The 17092-nt window shown below is 44.5% G+C and overlaps 4 protein-coding genes across 6 annotated transcripts in view; 1 reads left to right on the top strand and 3 right to left on the bottom strand.

Annotated features, from left to right (window-relative positions):
- Positions 1-966, bottom strand: part of cldnk (claudin k) — a 2236-nt gene extending 1270 nt beyond the window's left edge. Inside the window, exon 1 of one of the 2 annotated variants that reach the window (XM_042087378.1) lies at positions 495-966. The gene's annotated coding sequence lies outside the window, so the exon portion shown is untranslated. The remainder of the gene's footprint in view (positions 1-494) is intronic. The other variant, XM_042087379.1, reaches the window with a different exon arrangement.
- The window catches only part of rsad1 (radical S-adenosyl methionine domain containing 1), an 18357-nt gene extending 3587 nt beyond the window's left edge, over positions 1-14770 (top strand). For both annotated transcript variants that reach the window (XM_042087346.1, XM_042087347.1), the window contains 9 exons: positions 8723-8887; positions 8969-9102; positions 9346-9550; positions 11855-12220; positions 12312-12375; positions 12555-12702; positions 13097-13151; positions 13369-13472; positions 13640-14770. In XM_042087346.1, coding sequence (XP_041943280.1) covers positions 8744-8887; positions 8969-9102; positions 9346-9550; positions 11855-12220; positions 12312-12375; positions 12555-12702; positions 13097-13151; positions 13369-13472; positions 13640-13793 — 1374 coding nt within the window. In that variant the 5' untranslated portion in view covers positions 8723-8743 and the 3' untranslated portion in view covers positions 13794-14770. The remainder of the gene's footprint in view (positions 1-8722; positions 8888-8968; positions 9103-9345; positions 9551-11854; positions 12221-12311; positions 12376-12554; positions 12703-13096; positions 13152-13368; positions 13473-13639) is intronic.
- On the bottom strand, positions 1457-5590 carry btr02 (bloodthirsty-related gene family, member 2). The gene is made up of 7 exons (XM_042087348.1): positions 5356-5590; positions 3884-4174; positions 3637-3717; positions 3011-3232; positions 2576-2723; positions 2276-2302; positions 1457-2184 (listed from the first exon to the last, which is right to left on the bottom strand). The coding sequence occupies exons 2-7, from the start codon at positions 4169-4171 to the stop codon at positions 1640-1642; spliced, it is 1311 nt and encodes a 436-aa protein (XP_041943282.1). The 5' UTR covers positions 4172-4174; positions 5356-5590; the 3' UTR covers positions 1457-1639.
- Positions 6596-17092, bottom strand: part of LOC121705954 (GTPase IMAP family member 4) — an 18709-nt gene continuing 8212 nt past the window's right edge. The window contains exons 2-3 of the mRNA XM_042087355.1: positions 7811-7857; positions 6596-7640 (exon numbers count right to left, since the gene is read on the bottom strand). Coding sequence (XP_041943289.1) covers positions 6607-7640; positions 7811-7857 — 1081 coding nt within the window. The 3' untranslated portion in view covers positions 6596-6606. The remainder of the gene's footprint in view (positions 7641-7810; positions 7858-17092) is intronic.

Here is a 17092-nt window from a genome sequence, read left to right as displayed (position 1 = left end):
CCTTATCATAAGTATTTTGAAACAGGCGTGGACAGTGAACATTAGTGGATTCCAGGAAAAATAGGAGAGAAAGAGTCCTTTTCACACCGCCGTGGGTGGAGAGCTACGCCTGGCAGAGCGAGTGGATTATCTCAGAAAAACATGAGGCGCGCCTGAACACAAGACGCTTTCATGGGACGCTCTGGAGTGGGCCAAGCAGACCCGGGTCTGTTCATGCCTGCTCTGCAAGTCAATCACCCTCCACATCTGCCATACATAACAGGACAGCACTTCAATAAAGAAACAAACTTCTCACATCCCATCATTGGTGTTGAAGTTAACAAGGGATGTGAATATCTGTCAATGATTTTGTGATTTTATAGAATGGTCAGTGTGTACAGTGTACACCATCCTATTGACAATGTGTCAATAAGCTTACATGTGGCACAAATATGTGGCATACATATCACATAGAACATAAAGATCCAGAACGCAGAGATCATCATATATCTTACCTACAGAGTGGAGCGTGTTGTTTATTTCTCTCCCAAGTCTTCTTGTGTTAGTCCTGGATCCCGTTTGTGTTGCAGCATCAACCGTCGACAATTTGGTACAACTAGATAAGATGCGGTTTGCCTAAACACATAAGATGCGGTTTGCCTAAACACCAAGGTTCATAGGTAACCTTGACACACAGGTGGTGGAGTCTGGTGCTCTGGATCTGAAGGTGTGCTTCTCCTGGCTGCTGGTGGCCGTTTGGGAGGTGGCGAGGACGGGACTGGAGCGAGGGTCTGCCCTCCAGGATGCCAGTGAAGGGTCTGTGTGAAGGGGCAGTGGGCAGAAGCACGCGCATGCGATGCGAGCGCGCCCGTGTCAGCGTGTGTGAATGCGTGAATGTGTCTGAGTGTGTGTCTCCCAGTGCCTGGCGTTGTTGCACAATGCCCCGCTGTTCTCTCGCCCTCGGTCTCCTCGAACCCAACCCCCCACCTCCCCAAACCCCACTCATCAATCCATTCTGTCTTTCTTTTTTCATCTTTTGCCTTCTTGTTACTTTATGTGAGGCCTCTCTTTTCATCTTCCTCTGTTTCCAGTCCATGTTCATGTTTTATGGGTTCAGCAGGGGTCCCTAATGATTGTAGTCTCTGAGTGTTTCCTTTCAGATTGTGTTTTATGTAACATTCTTTTTATCTGCTTTCTTTACACTGGTTTATATATAGCTGAGAATGACTGATATGACCTTCTGCATTTCCTCCTTACCTGAATAGTCTGAGGCTAAGCCTGACTGTCTTTGTTCACATCTTTTCTCTGATCTGATATACTGTATCTGCAAAGAATCGGTCAAACACCGTGTTGATATAGGGACCGAAACCATGTATGCCAGGACACTGTTTATGTGACTTATGATACGATCTTGAAATTCCACCGATCCAAATATAATCCTCAAATATCCTAAGAGTATGGAACCAGACGCAGTACATGCAAATTATATCATATTTATTCACATTTTAGATGACTAGGTGGCATATATTCAATACTTGAATCAGATATAAATAAATCACAAGGAATGTATCTCAGGCACACACAGGTGAGCTTTTTTGTGCAATCAGAGAGATTAGTCGAATATATAGTTGTTTGGGTTTTGTAGAAGGCTACATACTATTCAGATGCTGCAGCAGTTGCTGGTGACAGTAAGAGGAGCTGTGTTCTTTCCTCCATGAGGCCTCCCAGGCCCAAAGAAAGGATGGAGCCTGTCTGTGAACGCGTCCATGAACGTGTGGATGTGGGCGCCGCTGTCCACGCAGAGGAAGGATGTCCTTCCCTCCTCGTAGTCCACGAACACGCCAATCCTCTTCGGCTTGTGGCGCAGAGCCAGGGAGGTGGGCGGCGATGTGTTGGCAACGTACTGACACCCATTTCTCAGGCTCACGGTCCAGAAGCCATTAGCCGGGCAGACCGTGAACTTCCCTTTTCTGTTGACCGAGTGGCGGACCACACCCAGGTCCCACTCGGTTTTGCTGCCCACCTCCACCTCCCAGTAGTGTCTGCCTGAGAGAAAGCTCTCCTTGGCCAGGACGTTGGTCATGCGGTCAAACCTTTTAGGGCTTTCGAGGATTTCCTGCCGCTTGTCACCATGTCTGACTTGCCTCCTGTCGTCTGAAAGGATAAGGTAGGCATGGGCCGTCTGGGGGTTCAGAGTGACATCCACTGGAACAGCAGAGAAAACACGTTTCATTCATGGACTCTCATGGTGGGAAGACATTCACCCATTTGAGAAACTGTCAAAATAAATGCGTACCTGAGTATTTTTGAAGTCTTTTTAGCTCTGTAGAAAGTTGAAACAAAGGAAAATATATGAAACTCCTGTTGAAACTGTGTGTGTATATAAAAACTGTGTGTAGACATGACATATTTCATAATTGCTAGTGTTATGAAATATGTCACACACACACCAAAAACATTTCGTGTGGTGCTGATCAGTGATCAAAAAATGAGAAATAATAGAAAGGCCTTTGGAACTAAATATCATAATGATAATCATAATTGGAGCATGAGTGTGTAACAAATGTTTATTATTTCACACATGCTTGACACCAACCTGATTTGGTGAGTCTATTGGCCTCCATCAGAACTTTGTCCACCAGGTCAAGCACCGCCCTCCTGGTGACACCCACGCATGGGTCCGTCTCCAGGGAAACCCTGGACCAGTCCCTCATCTCTCGGTCTTCTAGGGTAATGCGTGAACTCTAGAAAACACCAAATCAATATTAAGAATGTGAAGCATTTCTGGAATGTGTGACAACACTACAGGAAATTAAATAGAAAACAGGAGGCCTGCAGAACGTTAAGCCAAAGGGTTTTGGCTACATTGAGTCAGTGTTGCTGGCTCATATCCACAGGCAAACTTCTAGGAAGTCAGAGATAAAAATGTATCCCTTCACTGTATAGCAACTTACTTTGAATACGTATCTGCTATGTAAATACAATGGAAATTCTGTGGTGGCATTAGCAAAGTAGATTCCCTTGCATTTACCCATCTCTTCATCTCTGTTTGCGGCTCTTCCTGATTGGCCTTCCCCTCGCGCAGCTCTCGGATCTCTTGCTCGAGCTCCCTCACCAGCCTGCTCACGCGCTTCTCGGCGTGCCTCTCCTTCTCCTCCACTGACGCCACCACCAACATCTGGCTCTGCTCTATGGAGCTGACCAGGGCGCTGAACACACGGTTGCTCTCCTGCACCTCTCTCTGACACGAGCTCTGCATCAGCCCAAAAAAAACAACTGCTTTTGTTGTGCTGTGGGACTTTTTAAAGGTGGAGTCTTCTATTTTTGCAAAATATCTTTGATTTGATTAGAACTCAATATGCCAATCAAAAAGACCTTTCCCCACAGTGTTCCTGTGTTCCTGGAGGAGATAGTTTGTTCTCACTTTTAAGGTCCCTTCACACTGGCTCAACAAGCTTGTTATAAAGCTGACTCTCGGGATTAATATGTTGAGAGAAATATGTGACTTTCAGAACAATGATAGGCTCAATGTTCAAATCCAACAAAGCCCACCAGAAGTTAGATACTGGAGTAAGTCTGTGTTTGTTGAGGCAGTGTTCCAGCACACAGATAGAATTAGTGTTCCATTGTCGGTTGCTTAGAAACAGGAACACTCACTTTGAGTAGTTGCAGGGAGGTCTTCAGCTTATCCACCTTCTGTAGCCGCTCCTGAATCATCTGCTGCAGTTCCTTTGCGGTCTGTTCCCACGAGTCAGTGGGACAGGATTTTGGAATAAGACATGAGACATAAGACAGCGTGGAATATGACATGAAAATCTTCAGTATTCTGTTTCATCTGTAGCCATAATCATCCCTAATGTTATTTATTACTTGTGATGCTGCCGTATTTATGAATGTGCCATACCTTATCAGTTTTGTCCTCGCTGTGGCCCTCTTGTTTGGCCGCCTGTCGTGTCGTCCTGTAGTTCTCGATAACGTCTGCCAGGATGCGGTTGACGCTAAGGTGGGGTCGTGACCCGAAGGCCCTCTTACAGGACGGGCAGCGCTCAGTCCCGGCCTGATTCCAGTATTTGCGCAGGCACACCTTGCAGAAACTGTGGCCGCAGGGAATGGTCACGGGCTTGGTGAATATGTGCTCGCACAGAGAGCACAGGAAGTGTTTCTCAGGCAGGAGACCGATGGTAGAGGCCATTCCCTGGCAAACACATTTCACCATGAAATGGCAACTTAAGAACAGCATGTCCTAGAGAGTTCTGAGGCATTGAAAATAAATGACTACCTGAAGAAATTACCTGAAGGCACAGCGATAAGATGAAAAGCATGTGAGGCAGTTATCAACTAAAAGGTCAAGTGAGCTATATTGAAACCATACTTCCTGGTCTTAGCATTATCAGTAAGAGCAGGGAAAGTTTGGTATGTTTTTCCAAAAGACATTGTTGTGAGACAGAAACTTCTGTCTGACAAAACATCACGATGCACAGGCGTCAAAAAGCTTTCAGCCCCTTTACTTTAGGGTTTATATGGCTTTCGAGAGTAATGAAGAGCTTGTGAAGGACATTTTCATTCAGAGCTTCAAAGGCAGAATGTCAGCCAGAGAATGCCCGTTTTTCAGCGTGAGGTGGGTGTTTGGCCTTCAGAGACTCTGAAAGGAATTGTTTTTGTGCCAATCACAACATAACCACTCTTTGGCTGTGTGAAGAGGTGCCATGTAAGTTGCAGGGTTTACTTCGATTGAAAAAACACCCTCCTCCACCTCCACAAACACCCACGCTCAACCATATTCTCTAAACATCATGATCTCAGAGAAAAAGAATGAAAGAGAGAGAGAGAGAGAGAGAGAGAGAGAGAGCAATAAAAGGGCACAATGGCATGCACCCAAACAGGTTCTGCTAAGACTCAAACTCTGTCACGTCATAAGTACAGTTCAGCATACAAGCAAAGAGTACATACCCTGAATTTCAATGTGTACATTTCAAAGACATGTTTAACATGGACGAACTGACAGTTACACAAAATATACTAGGAAAATCAGGTTAAAGTAAACATTCAATGAAGTAAACAATGAAGTTATGTTCCACCTGAAATGAGATTACATAGCCAACCCAGAGCTGAACCTAATGAGAGGTAGCCTAAATTAAAAGTAAATAAATAAGAAGACAATGGAAATGTGGCATATGCTGAGTTAGTTAAGCACCTGCCTACATTTTTGTTTCATTAAAATGGTTATGCAGGAATGTCCCTCTAATTCCATCAGAGCACAGAATATGTTATCTCAAGAAAACACTGTCTAGAAACACTTCAACACTTTACTGTACAATGTCGGTAAAAGGCAAAATATTTATAATGAGATTTGACAGTTTCAAATTGGGATCTTACCCGAGAGCAATGTAATTTGAGTGGAAGGTTAAAGCCCTTTCTTTTACTCCTCTGATTATGCGGGATTCCCTCAGATTGTGTGAAAGGGTTTCAAGGAAGGGTTTAAGAGTCTCAAAGTGATTACAGGTAAGAACTATTTGGGCGGGGAAAATCAACACAGGCTCAGAGGTATGCCACAAGGCCCCACCCACTCCACATGTGGAGATAACCCAAAGTACCATAAAATCTGGGACATACATATGAATGAATGCAAGAAGGTAGCAACACACACACTGTTGTTATGAGATACATAAACCCTACAAAACTGAGTTCTTAACATTCCCATTTCAGACATACTGTATGTTGGGTTTAATATTTCTCTGCTTTCGGTGTCACTTTTATAATCAATCAAGAGTATTTGCTAGTTGATTACTTGTCTACTGTCTGAGATGGATATTGTAATCTAGATGACCTGGTAAAGCTATCGGTAGTAATTGCTATTTGGCTGACTGCAATAGAATACTAGTTTAACGTGTTATAGTGAAATGACAAATGATTAGCCTTACTCATTTTAAATAACCTCACTGCACAGGGAAGCCCGCTATTGAGCTAACTTATTGCCTTGACATTCTGTTGATTCTATTATTGGTAGGTTGTGTAACTGGGCTTTATGCCAACCAATTTGTAAATTGCCATTGGCAAACATGTTTACTTTTGGAGGTCAGCTTCTGAGAAAATGTTCAGAATATTGAATATTTTTTCCCCACTAACTTTGCATGTCTGAATCTCTGTGCCATTTTTTGAAATAAAATTAACCCTGCTAATGAGTAACATAAAAAAAACATTTTGTGCTTAAGCAGTACTTCCTTCTTTGTTTTCATACTTAAGTATATTTGAATATGTCCTGACCTTATGGTGTTGTTCCTCTAAAAGGAGTGAATGTGTCAAAAAACAAGGAGAAAAATGTAAAGATTTTTGACATTTATTTAAATTCATCTTTTCAACAACATAAACAGAACTAGTGCACTTTACCCCAAGTGCACGTGATCCCCAAAAAAGAAGAATCCAGTTGAACTCATGCTTTCTAACAGACTTTCTAACTATTGTAATTCATCTACTGCAATTGTAGAGTGGGCACAAAGGGAAATAAATGGTTTAATCCATATGAATCAAACATAGAAAAGAGTATTACCAAGCGTTTCAGCTTATCAGCACTCTACTGTGACGAACAGGTGAGGAGCCTGCTCATGGTTTGTGTTGGAGCAGAATGTCCTAACGGAAAGATGAGCGTGGCAGGCGGAAGAAGCGATTAATGAACATGGTGTTAAAGTTGTTGGGATGCGGTCCGATCCGGTCCTCGAGGTGTTCCATCGCCACTTGCACGGCCCCTCCAGTGCCGCCGCCCACACCCCCTCCCACAACCCCGCCCACCACAATCCCCAGCGGCCCCTCCACCGACCCAATCGCCATCCCCATGACTGCCCCCACCACGAAGCCCACGCCAACCCCTGTGGCCAGCGTGGTCCGGAGCCAGCCGTTGTCCAGCTCGGCCCTGGCCCGGATCTCGGCGTGGATGCTGGAGTTGTAGCCGTCGACCTGCCGGCGCAGCTCGTCGCCCTGGTACTGCTGCTCAAGCCCGCACCAGGCCCGGTCCGTCTCCCCCTCGCGCCTCTTCTCTAGCCGCGCCACCTCCTTCCGCACGCTGTCCTCCGCCCGCTGGTACGAGTGGCTGGTGTAGTAGTGGCCGCCCAGCGCCGTCACCATCCTCTCGATCTTGTGCGCCAGCTCCCGGGCCTGGCTGCGGTCCTGCCAGTTCTTGGGGAAGATGTGGTACCGGCAGCCGCACTGCTCCAACAGCTCGCGCAGGTGCGAGTCGGTGCGCATCACCCTGTCGTCCAGCGCCTGACCCTCCAGATTGCCGTCGTAGGCCAGCAGGATGATGGCGTGGTTCAGCGACCGCTCGCCGTAGCGTTTCACCACCAGTTTGGGGGACTTGATGTCATTGGGGCTCATCCCATCCAGGTCAAAGGCCAGGAGGAAGGCGTGGGGGCCTGGGGCTGAGAGACACTTGGCCCTCCTCAGCTCCTCCTTCATCTTGGCCTTGGACAGGTCCTTCTCGTAGAGATTGGGACTGTTGATCACCGCCACCCGCCGGCCTGCCAGATCCCCCAGGTTCTTGCGGCTCCCTGCAATGCTGCAGACATCCCTGGTGAACTCCTCCTTGCCCAGGATGGAATTGGTAAGCAAAAACTGTGCGGGGCCACTGCTGCCAATCACCACAAGCCTAAGGTCAACATCGCCATTAGCTGTGGGGGCAAGAACAAGCACATTTTACCATTTATTTATCAAAACATAAGCAAATCAACTGTTACTGCTTTGCAGTTAAACTGTCCCCTCAAATGAAGCAGCAAAAGCCTAAGAGATTTGTTGTTCAAAAGAAAGAAGTAGTGTACAGAAAAATGTATAGAAAACTTACGGTCTCTCCTGGGCATTGCTTTGAAAAGCCCTCCTTTGCGATATTGTCTAAAATCAAAGGTGAATGAAGTGATGAATTAGTGAGTTGAAGGATCTGTTGGTCTGGTCCTCTTCAACTTTAATGGCTTTCCTGCTGTAGACCGCATCCCAGAGGTGGTCATGTGTCACATTGTGTGTAACTTTGCCTGTCTTTTTTTTAACAAATGATTGTGTTCCAGTTTTGGTATTGAGTGGAAAATGGCCCATGGGCAAGAGGGGAATTGAATTCAGTGTCTATGTGTCACAGTGTCCTCTCACTCAAAAACAACACACATTCACACATGCATGCACATGCAAATGCTCACACAAACTGACAGAAAGCCTTATCATGGTAGGATTATGCAACCTTAATTTGGGACATCATTTTTAGTTCGCCCTATTATACAACATAAATGTAATACAATAATTAACTAATGGGGCTGTATATATTACAACCTGTAAGATACTTAATTCAGCAACAACAACAAAAACTGTTATTTATAAACATATATTTCTTTTGAGGTTTTCGAAAGCACAGTTATGACTCTTTAATAGCCTTTTCATCAAACAGCACATTGTTGTCAGTAAAGGAAATTGAAGAATTATAAAGTTATGTTTTGAACTTAGTTGAGTCCTATTGGGGCTTTCTGATTGTCTATTCTAACCATGCTGATAAAGATGCTGCTTGCAGCATCCCCAAGTTGCTCTACGTTGCCATCTGGTGGTTACTGTAGGTCATGCGCGAGCTTTCTATTTCCTGTGACGTATGTGTTCATACATTATGTCCCGCCGTGTGGAATACACGCTGCCATAACTATATTTTACTGTCTATATGGACATAACACAGTTATGCCTTTGTCATGAATAGTTTTCATGTTGTTATCTTATATTTCAGACACTCTAAAGCGGCAAAGGTATGAAAAATGCAAGACATTTCTGTTGGCCTGTTGCCAGGCGAACATTATTTATGTCGCCGAAATCTCTCACTGAAAGTGCTTCAAAGGGCACTTGTGCATCAGTTTTACCACCTCTATCTGATGAAGCGTCTCTGTATGTCCACGTAAGTTGTGCATTGCTGGGGATATCATCCGTTTGTGTGTGCTCCTCAATATATAAACGTCCTGTCTTTGTCATTCCTTAGTGGCCGTACTGTCTAAAAAGATGCTCCTACTGCAACTTCAACAAGTATATTTCCCGGTCTGTTAACCATTCTGCCATGACTGAATGTTTGCAGAGGGAGACAGAAACTCTGCTGAAGCTCAGTCGGGTGTCTCGGTACGTGAGCTGAACCTTCTCACATGTTTTAATGTCTATCATCTGCAAGCTCATACAGAGGCCGTTACTAGTACTGTCAATAGTTCAACTTCAAGAAGCACTTTTCAGAGTTATTTCGCATGAGAAAGTAGCCTACACATTCTAGGCCTACTTCAACCTTCTATTTCCCACATCAACAGCTAGTCTGTTTTAAAATGACAGTCCTCACCACTTCTAAAAAAAATTCAAAAAATTTGTTTTTAGTATTACTTCAGTGTTTTTTGGAGGCGGAACACCTAGCTTGGCACAGCCTGCCACCATTGCAGCTGTCTTGGAGAGAGTCTCCCAACATGCTCAGCTACCAGAGGAGGCAGAGGTCACCCTGGAGGTCAACCCAACACCTGCAGGAACGTCCAGGCTGAAAGACTTCATAGATGCTGGGATCAATCGACTGTCTATTGGCGTGCAGGTGAATATAGCACATGATCTCAACTATTACAAGTCTGTATATAATTCCTTGTTTTCCCTTTATGTAGAGTGCACTGCTTTTACTTTAATGTCATCCTTTTATCAGTCTATATTCCTATAAAATGATTGAATTTGTCATTGACATTTGGCTACTGTTTAGATCCTAGGTGATTATAATTAGATGTGTAATACCACCAGTAAGCTTAAATGGTCAAGAACCTTTACTGTAGTTATTTTGGTGATACCCATTGGGATGCAAGTTATAGGTCAGATGAAATACATTTAATTTGTTTGTAATCATGACCCACTTATTGTTAGTTACATCAGATGTATTGATTTGTTATAAAAACTCCTATGGATTAACAGGCACTGAACCTGAAAGTGTTTGCTGCGAAAAGTGATCCTTTGTTCTAAAATAATGTAGTTTACAAAGACAGTAATTCTACTCTTCAAACCTTGATGCCATAACTTTAGATTTGGTAATGACATATACTTACAGGAACTGCTGTTTAAAGATTTTAAACATACACTGCAAAACACATCTTTGCAGCCTATTGTGGCTCAACCTTTTCATTTTCTTTACCTACTCTCTCTCCAAGTTTGACTACAATATGTGTAAACCTTAAGGTTCAGCAAAGAATAGTTGATCAGTTTGATACATTTTTTGTTTGGTTTCCATCCAACTGTTTAATGCGATATTACAGGATTTAAGTAGGAAATCCCGAAACATTTGAAATTCATTCAAATGTATTCACATGGGGGCGGGGGTGTTAAGTGAGACTCAAAGTGATGAGGTGAGTGTCATTTGCGTAACACAGGTGATGCAAATGCAGACAGACTTGCGGACAGTTTCCTTAAGACGAATTTTCATGAATGTTCTTAACAATGTAAATGAGAAACCCAGATAGTGAACCATCATCCCTTTTTTGCATGCACCTTTATCCTCGGGGTTACATGCCCCCCCCCCCCCGCCCCCACCACTTCAAAATGAGCTACCTTTTTAGTGCGAATGACAAGTGATTAATGAATTTGTTACACTGCCAACCCTGAGCAAAGGGCAGGAGCCACTGAAATTAGGCCAGACCCAGAACAAAGGGTGGACCAGGGCCGCATGATGGGTAAGAGCTATAAACACAGAGAGAGAACACCTCTCCCGCCATGTGTGAATGGAAAGCACATCAGCCTCTTGTGCACAGGCCTACCTGCAAATGGAATTAGGCTATGTGCTGAGAGTCCATTAGGACAGGCGCTGTTTCAGATATCAAAGGATCCCTGCGTCTCTGGATGCTTTCGAGGACTCTTTTGTCCAATTTTGTGGCCATCTGATTGAAGTAGGGGCTGTTCTGTCCTATTTTGTGGCCATCTCATTGAAGTACTGGCGCTTTGTGGGATTGTTTATCCATTAGAAACGTTTCCATCCTACTTTAATGTAGTTACTTTACATTACTTACACATTATAATTTTCAGAGCAGAGGTGTTTACTGTTTTTTGAGGCCAAGGAGCCCTTGACATTGTGGAGGGACCCCAATTACATACTGCATGATATTATTTAACTGGGCCAACAAGAAGAATGCATGGCAGCCAATTCGCCTTATTTACCCAGCGGCCAGAACGAGGCTACAGGGTACACTTGCCATTACACCTCAGTCCAGCAGATGGTGGAGGTAATGCACCCCGTTTGCAAACTGCCAAAAAAAAGAAAGTTAAGAAAATTAAGAAGGGTTCGCTGGCCTGTTCTTCTTCTTCTTCAGTGAGTTTTTTTATAGGTAACACTGAATTGGCCTACATCTAGAGCTGCTGAATATCCCAGTTTAAAAAAAAAATGTTCTAAAAACCTTTAGAAAAATGCATCTAATTCAGACTGCAAATCATTTTGCGACCCCTCCTATATTTTTGATGACCCCCAGTTTAAGAACTACTTCCCTACAGTAGCTGTGTCGACCCTGGGTGTCATGGATCTCCTGTTCAAATTCTCTGTTTTAGAATACAATACAATGTCAGAATGGTTATAAACTATATGTTTTAAAATATATAAGTATTTCCATATAGCCATCATAACCAGGGCTCCCTTGAAAAAGAGATGTAAGATCTCAATGGGTCTCACCTGGTAAAATAAAGGATAAATAAATAAACCATTCATACTCATAAATGCTCTGTGCATTGACACAGGATAGAAAAGAGTTGGATGGGTTGCTATGGTGACCCAGTCTTGTCAGAAGTTAGAAAGAAACTCTTTTGTTACAGTGTTGCTTACAACACCTTTCAAAACCCAGTTATCTTCTTTTATTTTTCATAATCCCCAAAGTCTCTGAACGATGAGGACCTGAAGCTCCTGGGGCGAGACCACAGTTCCCAACATGCTCTGCACACCATCTCTGAGGCCCGCAGGCTTTGTCCAGGGCGCGTCTCTGTGGACGTCATGTTTGGGCGCCCAGGCCAAAGCGTGGCTTCATGGGAGACGGAACTGGAGAAGCTGCTGGCGGTCTGCGACCATCACGTGTCGCTCTACCAGCTGACCCTGGAGAGGGGCACGCAGCTCTTCAAGCAGGTCCAGCGGGGTGAGCTGACTATGCCCACTGAAGACGTCACCGCCACCATGTACATGACTGCAAGGGACATCCTAGAAATGCACGGCTTCCGCCAGTATGAGGTGTCCAACTTTGCCAGAAGTGTAAGGCTTTTTTGTGCTTTTTGGTGCCTTTTCCTCTGACTTTTTTTGTGTGGTTCTCTGTACTAGTAATTGGTTGTTTTTCTTTATGTAGGGTGCTGTCAGTGAGCATAATCTAGGCTACTGGAAGGGACAGCAGTACATCGGTGTAGGCCCAGGTGAGATATACTAGATAAACTGCAGTGGATATTTGTATTAGAGCTTTGATATCCTCCATTACATTTCGTACACATTGTTATAACATAATTTATATATCATAAATATGTACTTTTAATGCTGCCACAGGTTGTGTAGCATTGGATAGTCAGATTGCTGTTGTCCATTTGTTTGGCCATAGGGGCCCATGGCCGGTTCATGCCCCACTTGGAAGGATCGGTTCAGAGGGAGGCTCGCACACAGACCTTGGAGCCGGACGTCTGGATGAGTGAGGTTCAGAAGTTTGGTCACGCTACCCGACGTTGGATTTCGCTGAGTCACCTCGCACTGTGAGTGGGTATTTTGGCACTGACTGGCCCCAGTGGCTTTTGTGTGGCGGTGTAAGAGTCAGATATATCTGTCATGACACAGCACCAAAGCTGCTTGGTGTTAAAAGGCACATTAGTTACTAACACCTTTGGAAATGTGTTTTAACAAACACATATAATAGATAGACCGGAATACATCAGACCTGATAAGGGGGTGCTATGCCTGAAAAGTGTGTGTGTGTGTGTGTGTGTGTATGCGGGTTTGTGTGTCTGTGTGTGTGTGTGTGTGTGTGTGTGTGTGCGTGTCTGTGCATGTGTGTGCACGTGTATGTGTGTCTGTGCATGTTTGTGTGTGCGTGTGTGTCTGTGTGTGCGTGTGTGTGTGTGTGCTATGAGTTTGTTTTTCTGTCTGCAGGCTGGAGGAGGTGCTGGTCATGGGCCTGAGGATGACTGATGGAATCACACACCAGGTGGGCGTGCTGCAGTCAAAAGCCATGTAACCTAAACATGTGGGGTGGAACTGAATCTTGATTCAACAGCCATTTGCCTGATGCATTGAAAAATGTCTAGTAGCTTCATGTGTCTCTGTGAACGGAAGGTTGATCTTCGATAATTGATAATTAACTGTATGAGCTCAGTGTGAGTATACAAAAGCATGAGTTTGGTGTTGTTTTCTGTGCTTTTCAGCACTGGAAACTGTTCAGCCCTAGTGATAATCTCCATGCAGTTCTGGGTCAGTCAGGATATGTCCAGGAACTACAGCAGAGGGGACTTCTGATACTTGATGACAGGTGATGACTACATGAACTTAATTTGATTTTAATTTGATTAGCCTTTATTATCCATTGTAAAGCATAGCATTGGGTAAGTCTTGTATCTAGTCTGTTGATGTCCTTGTTCTTAATGGTGATTAAGTTGGATAAAAGCACATTTTGTCGTATGTGTGTGTGGCCTTCAGGGGTCTACGGTGTTCCTGGGAGGGGCTGGCCTTGCTGGACAGCCTGCTGCCCACTCTGTTACTGCAGCTAGAAACCTATGTTCACAGTCAGGGTCGCCGTGGGAACAAGGACTTCACTCAACCGCAGCACAGAGAAGGGCAGCAGAGGAGGTGACCTACAGACAGAAGGACCCGCCGTGGCCTTCAGTACTGAGTCTGCCCCGACCGACTAAACATCTGACTGACATCGCTACTTTCACCTCAGAGGCTTCACCCCAAGCTCCTTTCTTTTTCTGAAATAGTTTTTTTTTTTAAAAATACTTCTGAGTTAAATGTGCATTCATGTCAGGGTATGAGAGGAGGCTTTTTTTCACTATGCCATCTGGCTCTTTACTGTCATCCAGGCTCTTAACTCCGCCTCGTTCGTGCTGCCACTTTGACCTACTCAAAGTGGCAGCACGAACGGCTCTCCGACGCTCGTTATGCAGCCCCTGACCTGTCACAAGGACCACACGCCATGGAACTGTTGATCACGGCGTGGTGCAGGCGTTCGTCGCAAACCGAGCACATAGGCGGTCTCACCATAAGTGAGAACAGCAGTACTGAATAACATGTGTCAACACACAGCCAGGCGAAAACAAAGCGTGACTAGCGTGACGTGTTGCTAGGGAAAGTGCAGGAGCCGAACAGAGCCTGGAACAGGCTGCTGTGTAATAACTGTTCCTGAGCATCTTCTCTTTCCATGAGAACATTATGTCGGGTACACACCAATAGGAAAATAAAAGATACATCTGTGTTCAACTGTTTTTAACTATACTCTTTTCTTTTTTAAATGGGGACGACAGAAAGGTTGTCAACACGGATGTGGACTGCACTGACTTTTTCACAAAGCTTGTGCTTTTAGGTTAGTCTGAGTTCATCCACAAACATAGACTACAGCATCAAAGACACCGCCTGTGTTAATTACTGTGTTTTCTACTACTGCATGCCTCTTCCTCCACTAATTGTGAAAATAGATGATAGTGAATACTCACCTCACTCAAATTCTAATTGGATATATAACTATGAGTGTACTTTAGGCCATCCTTAAAAATATTTTCGTTTGCCGTAACCCGACCGACCCTGTCAATTTAGAACCGACCCAAATATTTATTTTTTTCCCCTTTTAGTCCGACCGACTTGCCGGTTGTAAACTTGCGTTAATACCGACCGATTTTTTTTTTTACTCTAAACAACCAATACAAATGCAATAAAATAATATTTCTTTTAGTAGGCCCAAGTATTGTGAATATAAATTGCCTACATGCAAACGTGGCTCACTTAAAAAAAAAACCCGTGGCGTCATCTCTACACCATTGGTTTTACGCATGTCACACTATGGCCTACGCTTCGTTTCATTCACACAAACTGATAACGCTTTTACTTGGCACGAAGTTCTGGAAGAACTGTGGCCAGATCTTTTCTCATCCCTTCTCCCCCTAGTCTAACGGTGACCGTGTCGGAGTATTGAAATTGGTTGTGGTCTATTCAGCATTTCTCAAAATATGGGTCCGCCACATGGAGACTGCTGGTCCGCGGAGTCGTGGAGTGAAATTAGGCCCGGTGCTTCATCTGATAATTTGCTGCGCAGTTGATCAAGAAACCGCGGATCGACGAAAAAAGAAAACAAACGTTTATGCTATCGATGTCATTAAACATGGAGCCCTACAATTAAGTGGTGGTATGAGCATTCATTCAATGCGCGTCTGCGCGAGAGAAACTGAAACTAATCGATAACGTTGGTATCAAAGCTCCGCTTCAATCTGTTGGAAGGCTATTTATTTATTTAACGAAACTTAATAGAACGACGTTGTTTTTTGGAACGTCTTTAGAAACAGAGCAGAGACTGTATAATACACTGTATAGCATTGAGTATTGTATAGTCAAATTTTAATATAACGTGGCCAAGAGCTATTGTAGTCTTCTTTCTGGGTACATGTAGATGAGCCTTATGACCCAAAAGTCTGCCATGACCGGGCCTCAGGTCAAAGAAGTTTGAGAAAGGCTGGTCTATATAACCTGCATCAGAATGAGGTTTGCAATGTTGCGCCTGAAGGCACGGGTTGAAGACCCAGTCAGTTACGTCACGATATGCACATTTGTGTAAATTCATTCCTACGTAATCACCATGACCAAAATTGTACTTTTTTTTTTACTTTGAATCTTGAAAAAAAAATATTGACCTACCTACCGACCCATTTTTTATTTTTTTTTGGCTGTTACTGCAAACAAAAATATTTTTAAGGATGGCCTTAAATGTATACTATGACTCCTTTTACTGATAATTAGAGAAGAAGGAAGAGGTCCCAGATGGATGTGAGTGAAGCTAGGCAGAGCTAAGCGGAACGAAATTCATCTGGCGAGAGTCAGGTTAGGGTTACCAGGCCGCTGTGAAAGGAATCCTTTGTCAGGCTCTGTCTGCACGCATAGCTACGGCTACCGTCCTGAGGCCGCCTCACATGCGTACCGATAGCCCTCGCCTCTCCTCTCCGCACGCCCCTCCGAACACACGCCGGTGATCCACTAGCATGCAATGCAAACTCCCCAAATCGCGACGCTACCCTCCATGAAGACGCTTTGATGGGCGTTCCCTTTTGTAGATGGGTGGAAACGGCAGGGCAAGAGCAGGTAGCCTAGTAAACAACCAAACAAAATGTTTCCCTCCACTATTTTGAAATTACCGAGGGAAAGTCACATCTATAAATTAGTTTTCAAGTTGGGCGGTCATTCCAATCATGAAGTTGTCCCTGTAGGATTCTAGCCATCATACAAACACAGAAATGTAGACACTGCTATGATTAATTTTTCCCATCTGCCATGTTTCTGTACGTTGGCGGTAACCACACTACCGGAAAATTAGGTTTTGTTTAGGCTACGTGATGATGGACGTCCCCTCCGTGGATACTCGCCTCGCGATGGACGGATTCATTTGCATAAAGTTGGGGATTGCTGAACTTTTTGACGCGCTGCAGCCACAGCACTCGTTGCGCCGCATACCCAGAATCCTATGTGGGTGCGGAATTCGCTTCTTATAGAAATGAATAGGGATACTGCGTCGCGGAGTTAGCATCGCATGCTAGTGGATCACCGGCGTGTCTCCACACGGTGCAATGACGAGGCCTACTTCACTAGCGTCTATACTGTATCTCCTCTCTATGGGTTAGCCAGCCTGGAGACCCCTGCAAGCTGAAGGGCCTATCACATTACACGCGGTATGCGCTATGAAATGCATTATTGTCAATGGCTTGCACGCCTAAGAACTGGTCTGCCGCGCAAGCTGCATTTTGCTAGCCTAGAAATCTAGACGCACCCTAGCGGCAGCAAATTACATTTGCTTCCAGGGCTAGTCTAGCAACTCTCCGTTGGCTTGTGAGCTCGAAAAATTAAACTTCTATCAGGCCAATCAAATCGTGTATAGAGTCTTTAGGCGGGCTT

Source organism: Alosa sapidissima, chromosome 3 (assembly GCF_018492685.1).
Source record: "Alosa sapidissima isolate fAloSap1 chromosome 3, fAloSap1.pri, whole genome shotgun sequence".
Taxonomy (NCBI): Eukaryota; Metazoa; Chordata; class Actinopteri; order Clupeiformes; family Clupeidae; genus Alosa; species Alosa sapidissima.
The sequence above is the reverse complement of the archived record's forward strand: the minus strand, read 5'-3'. Positions and strand labels throughout refer to the sequence as shown.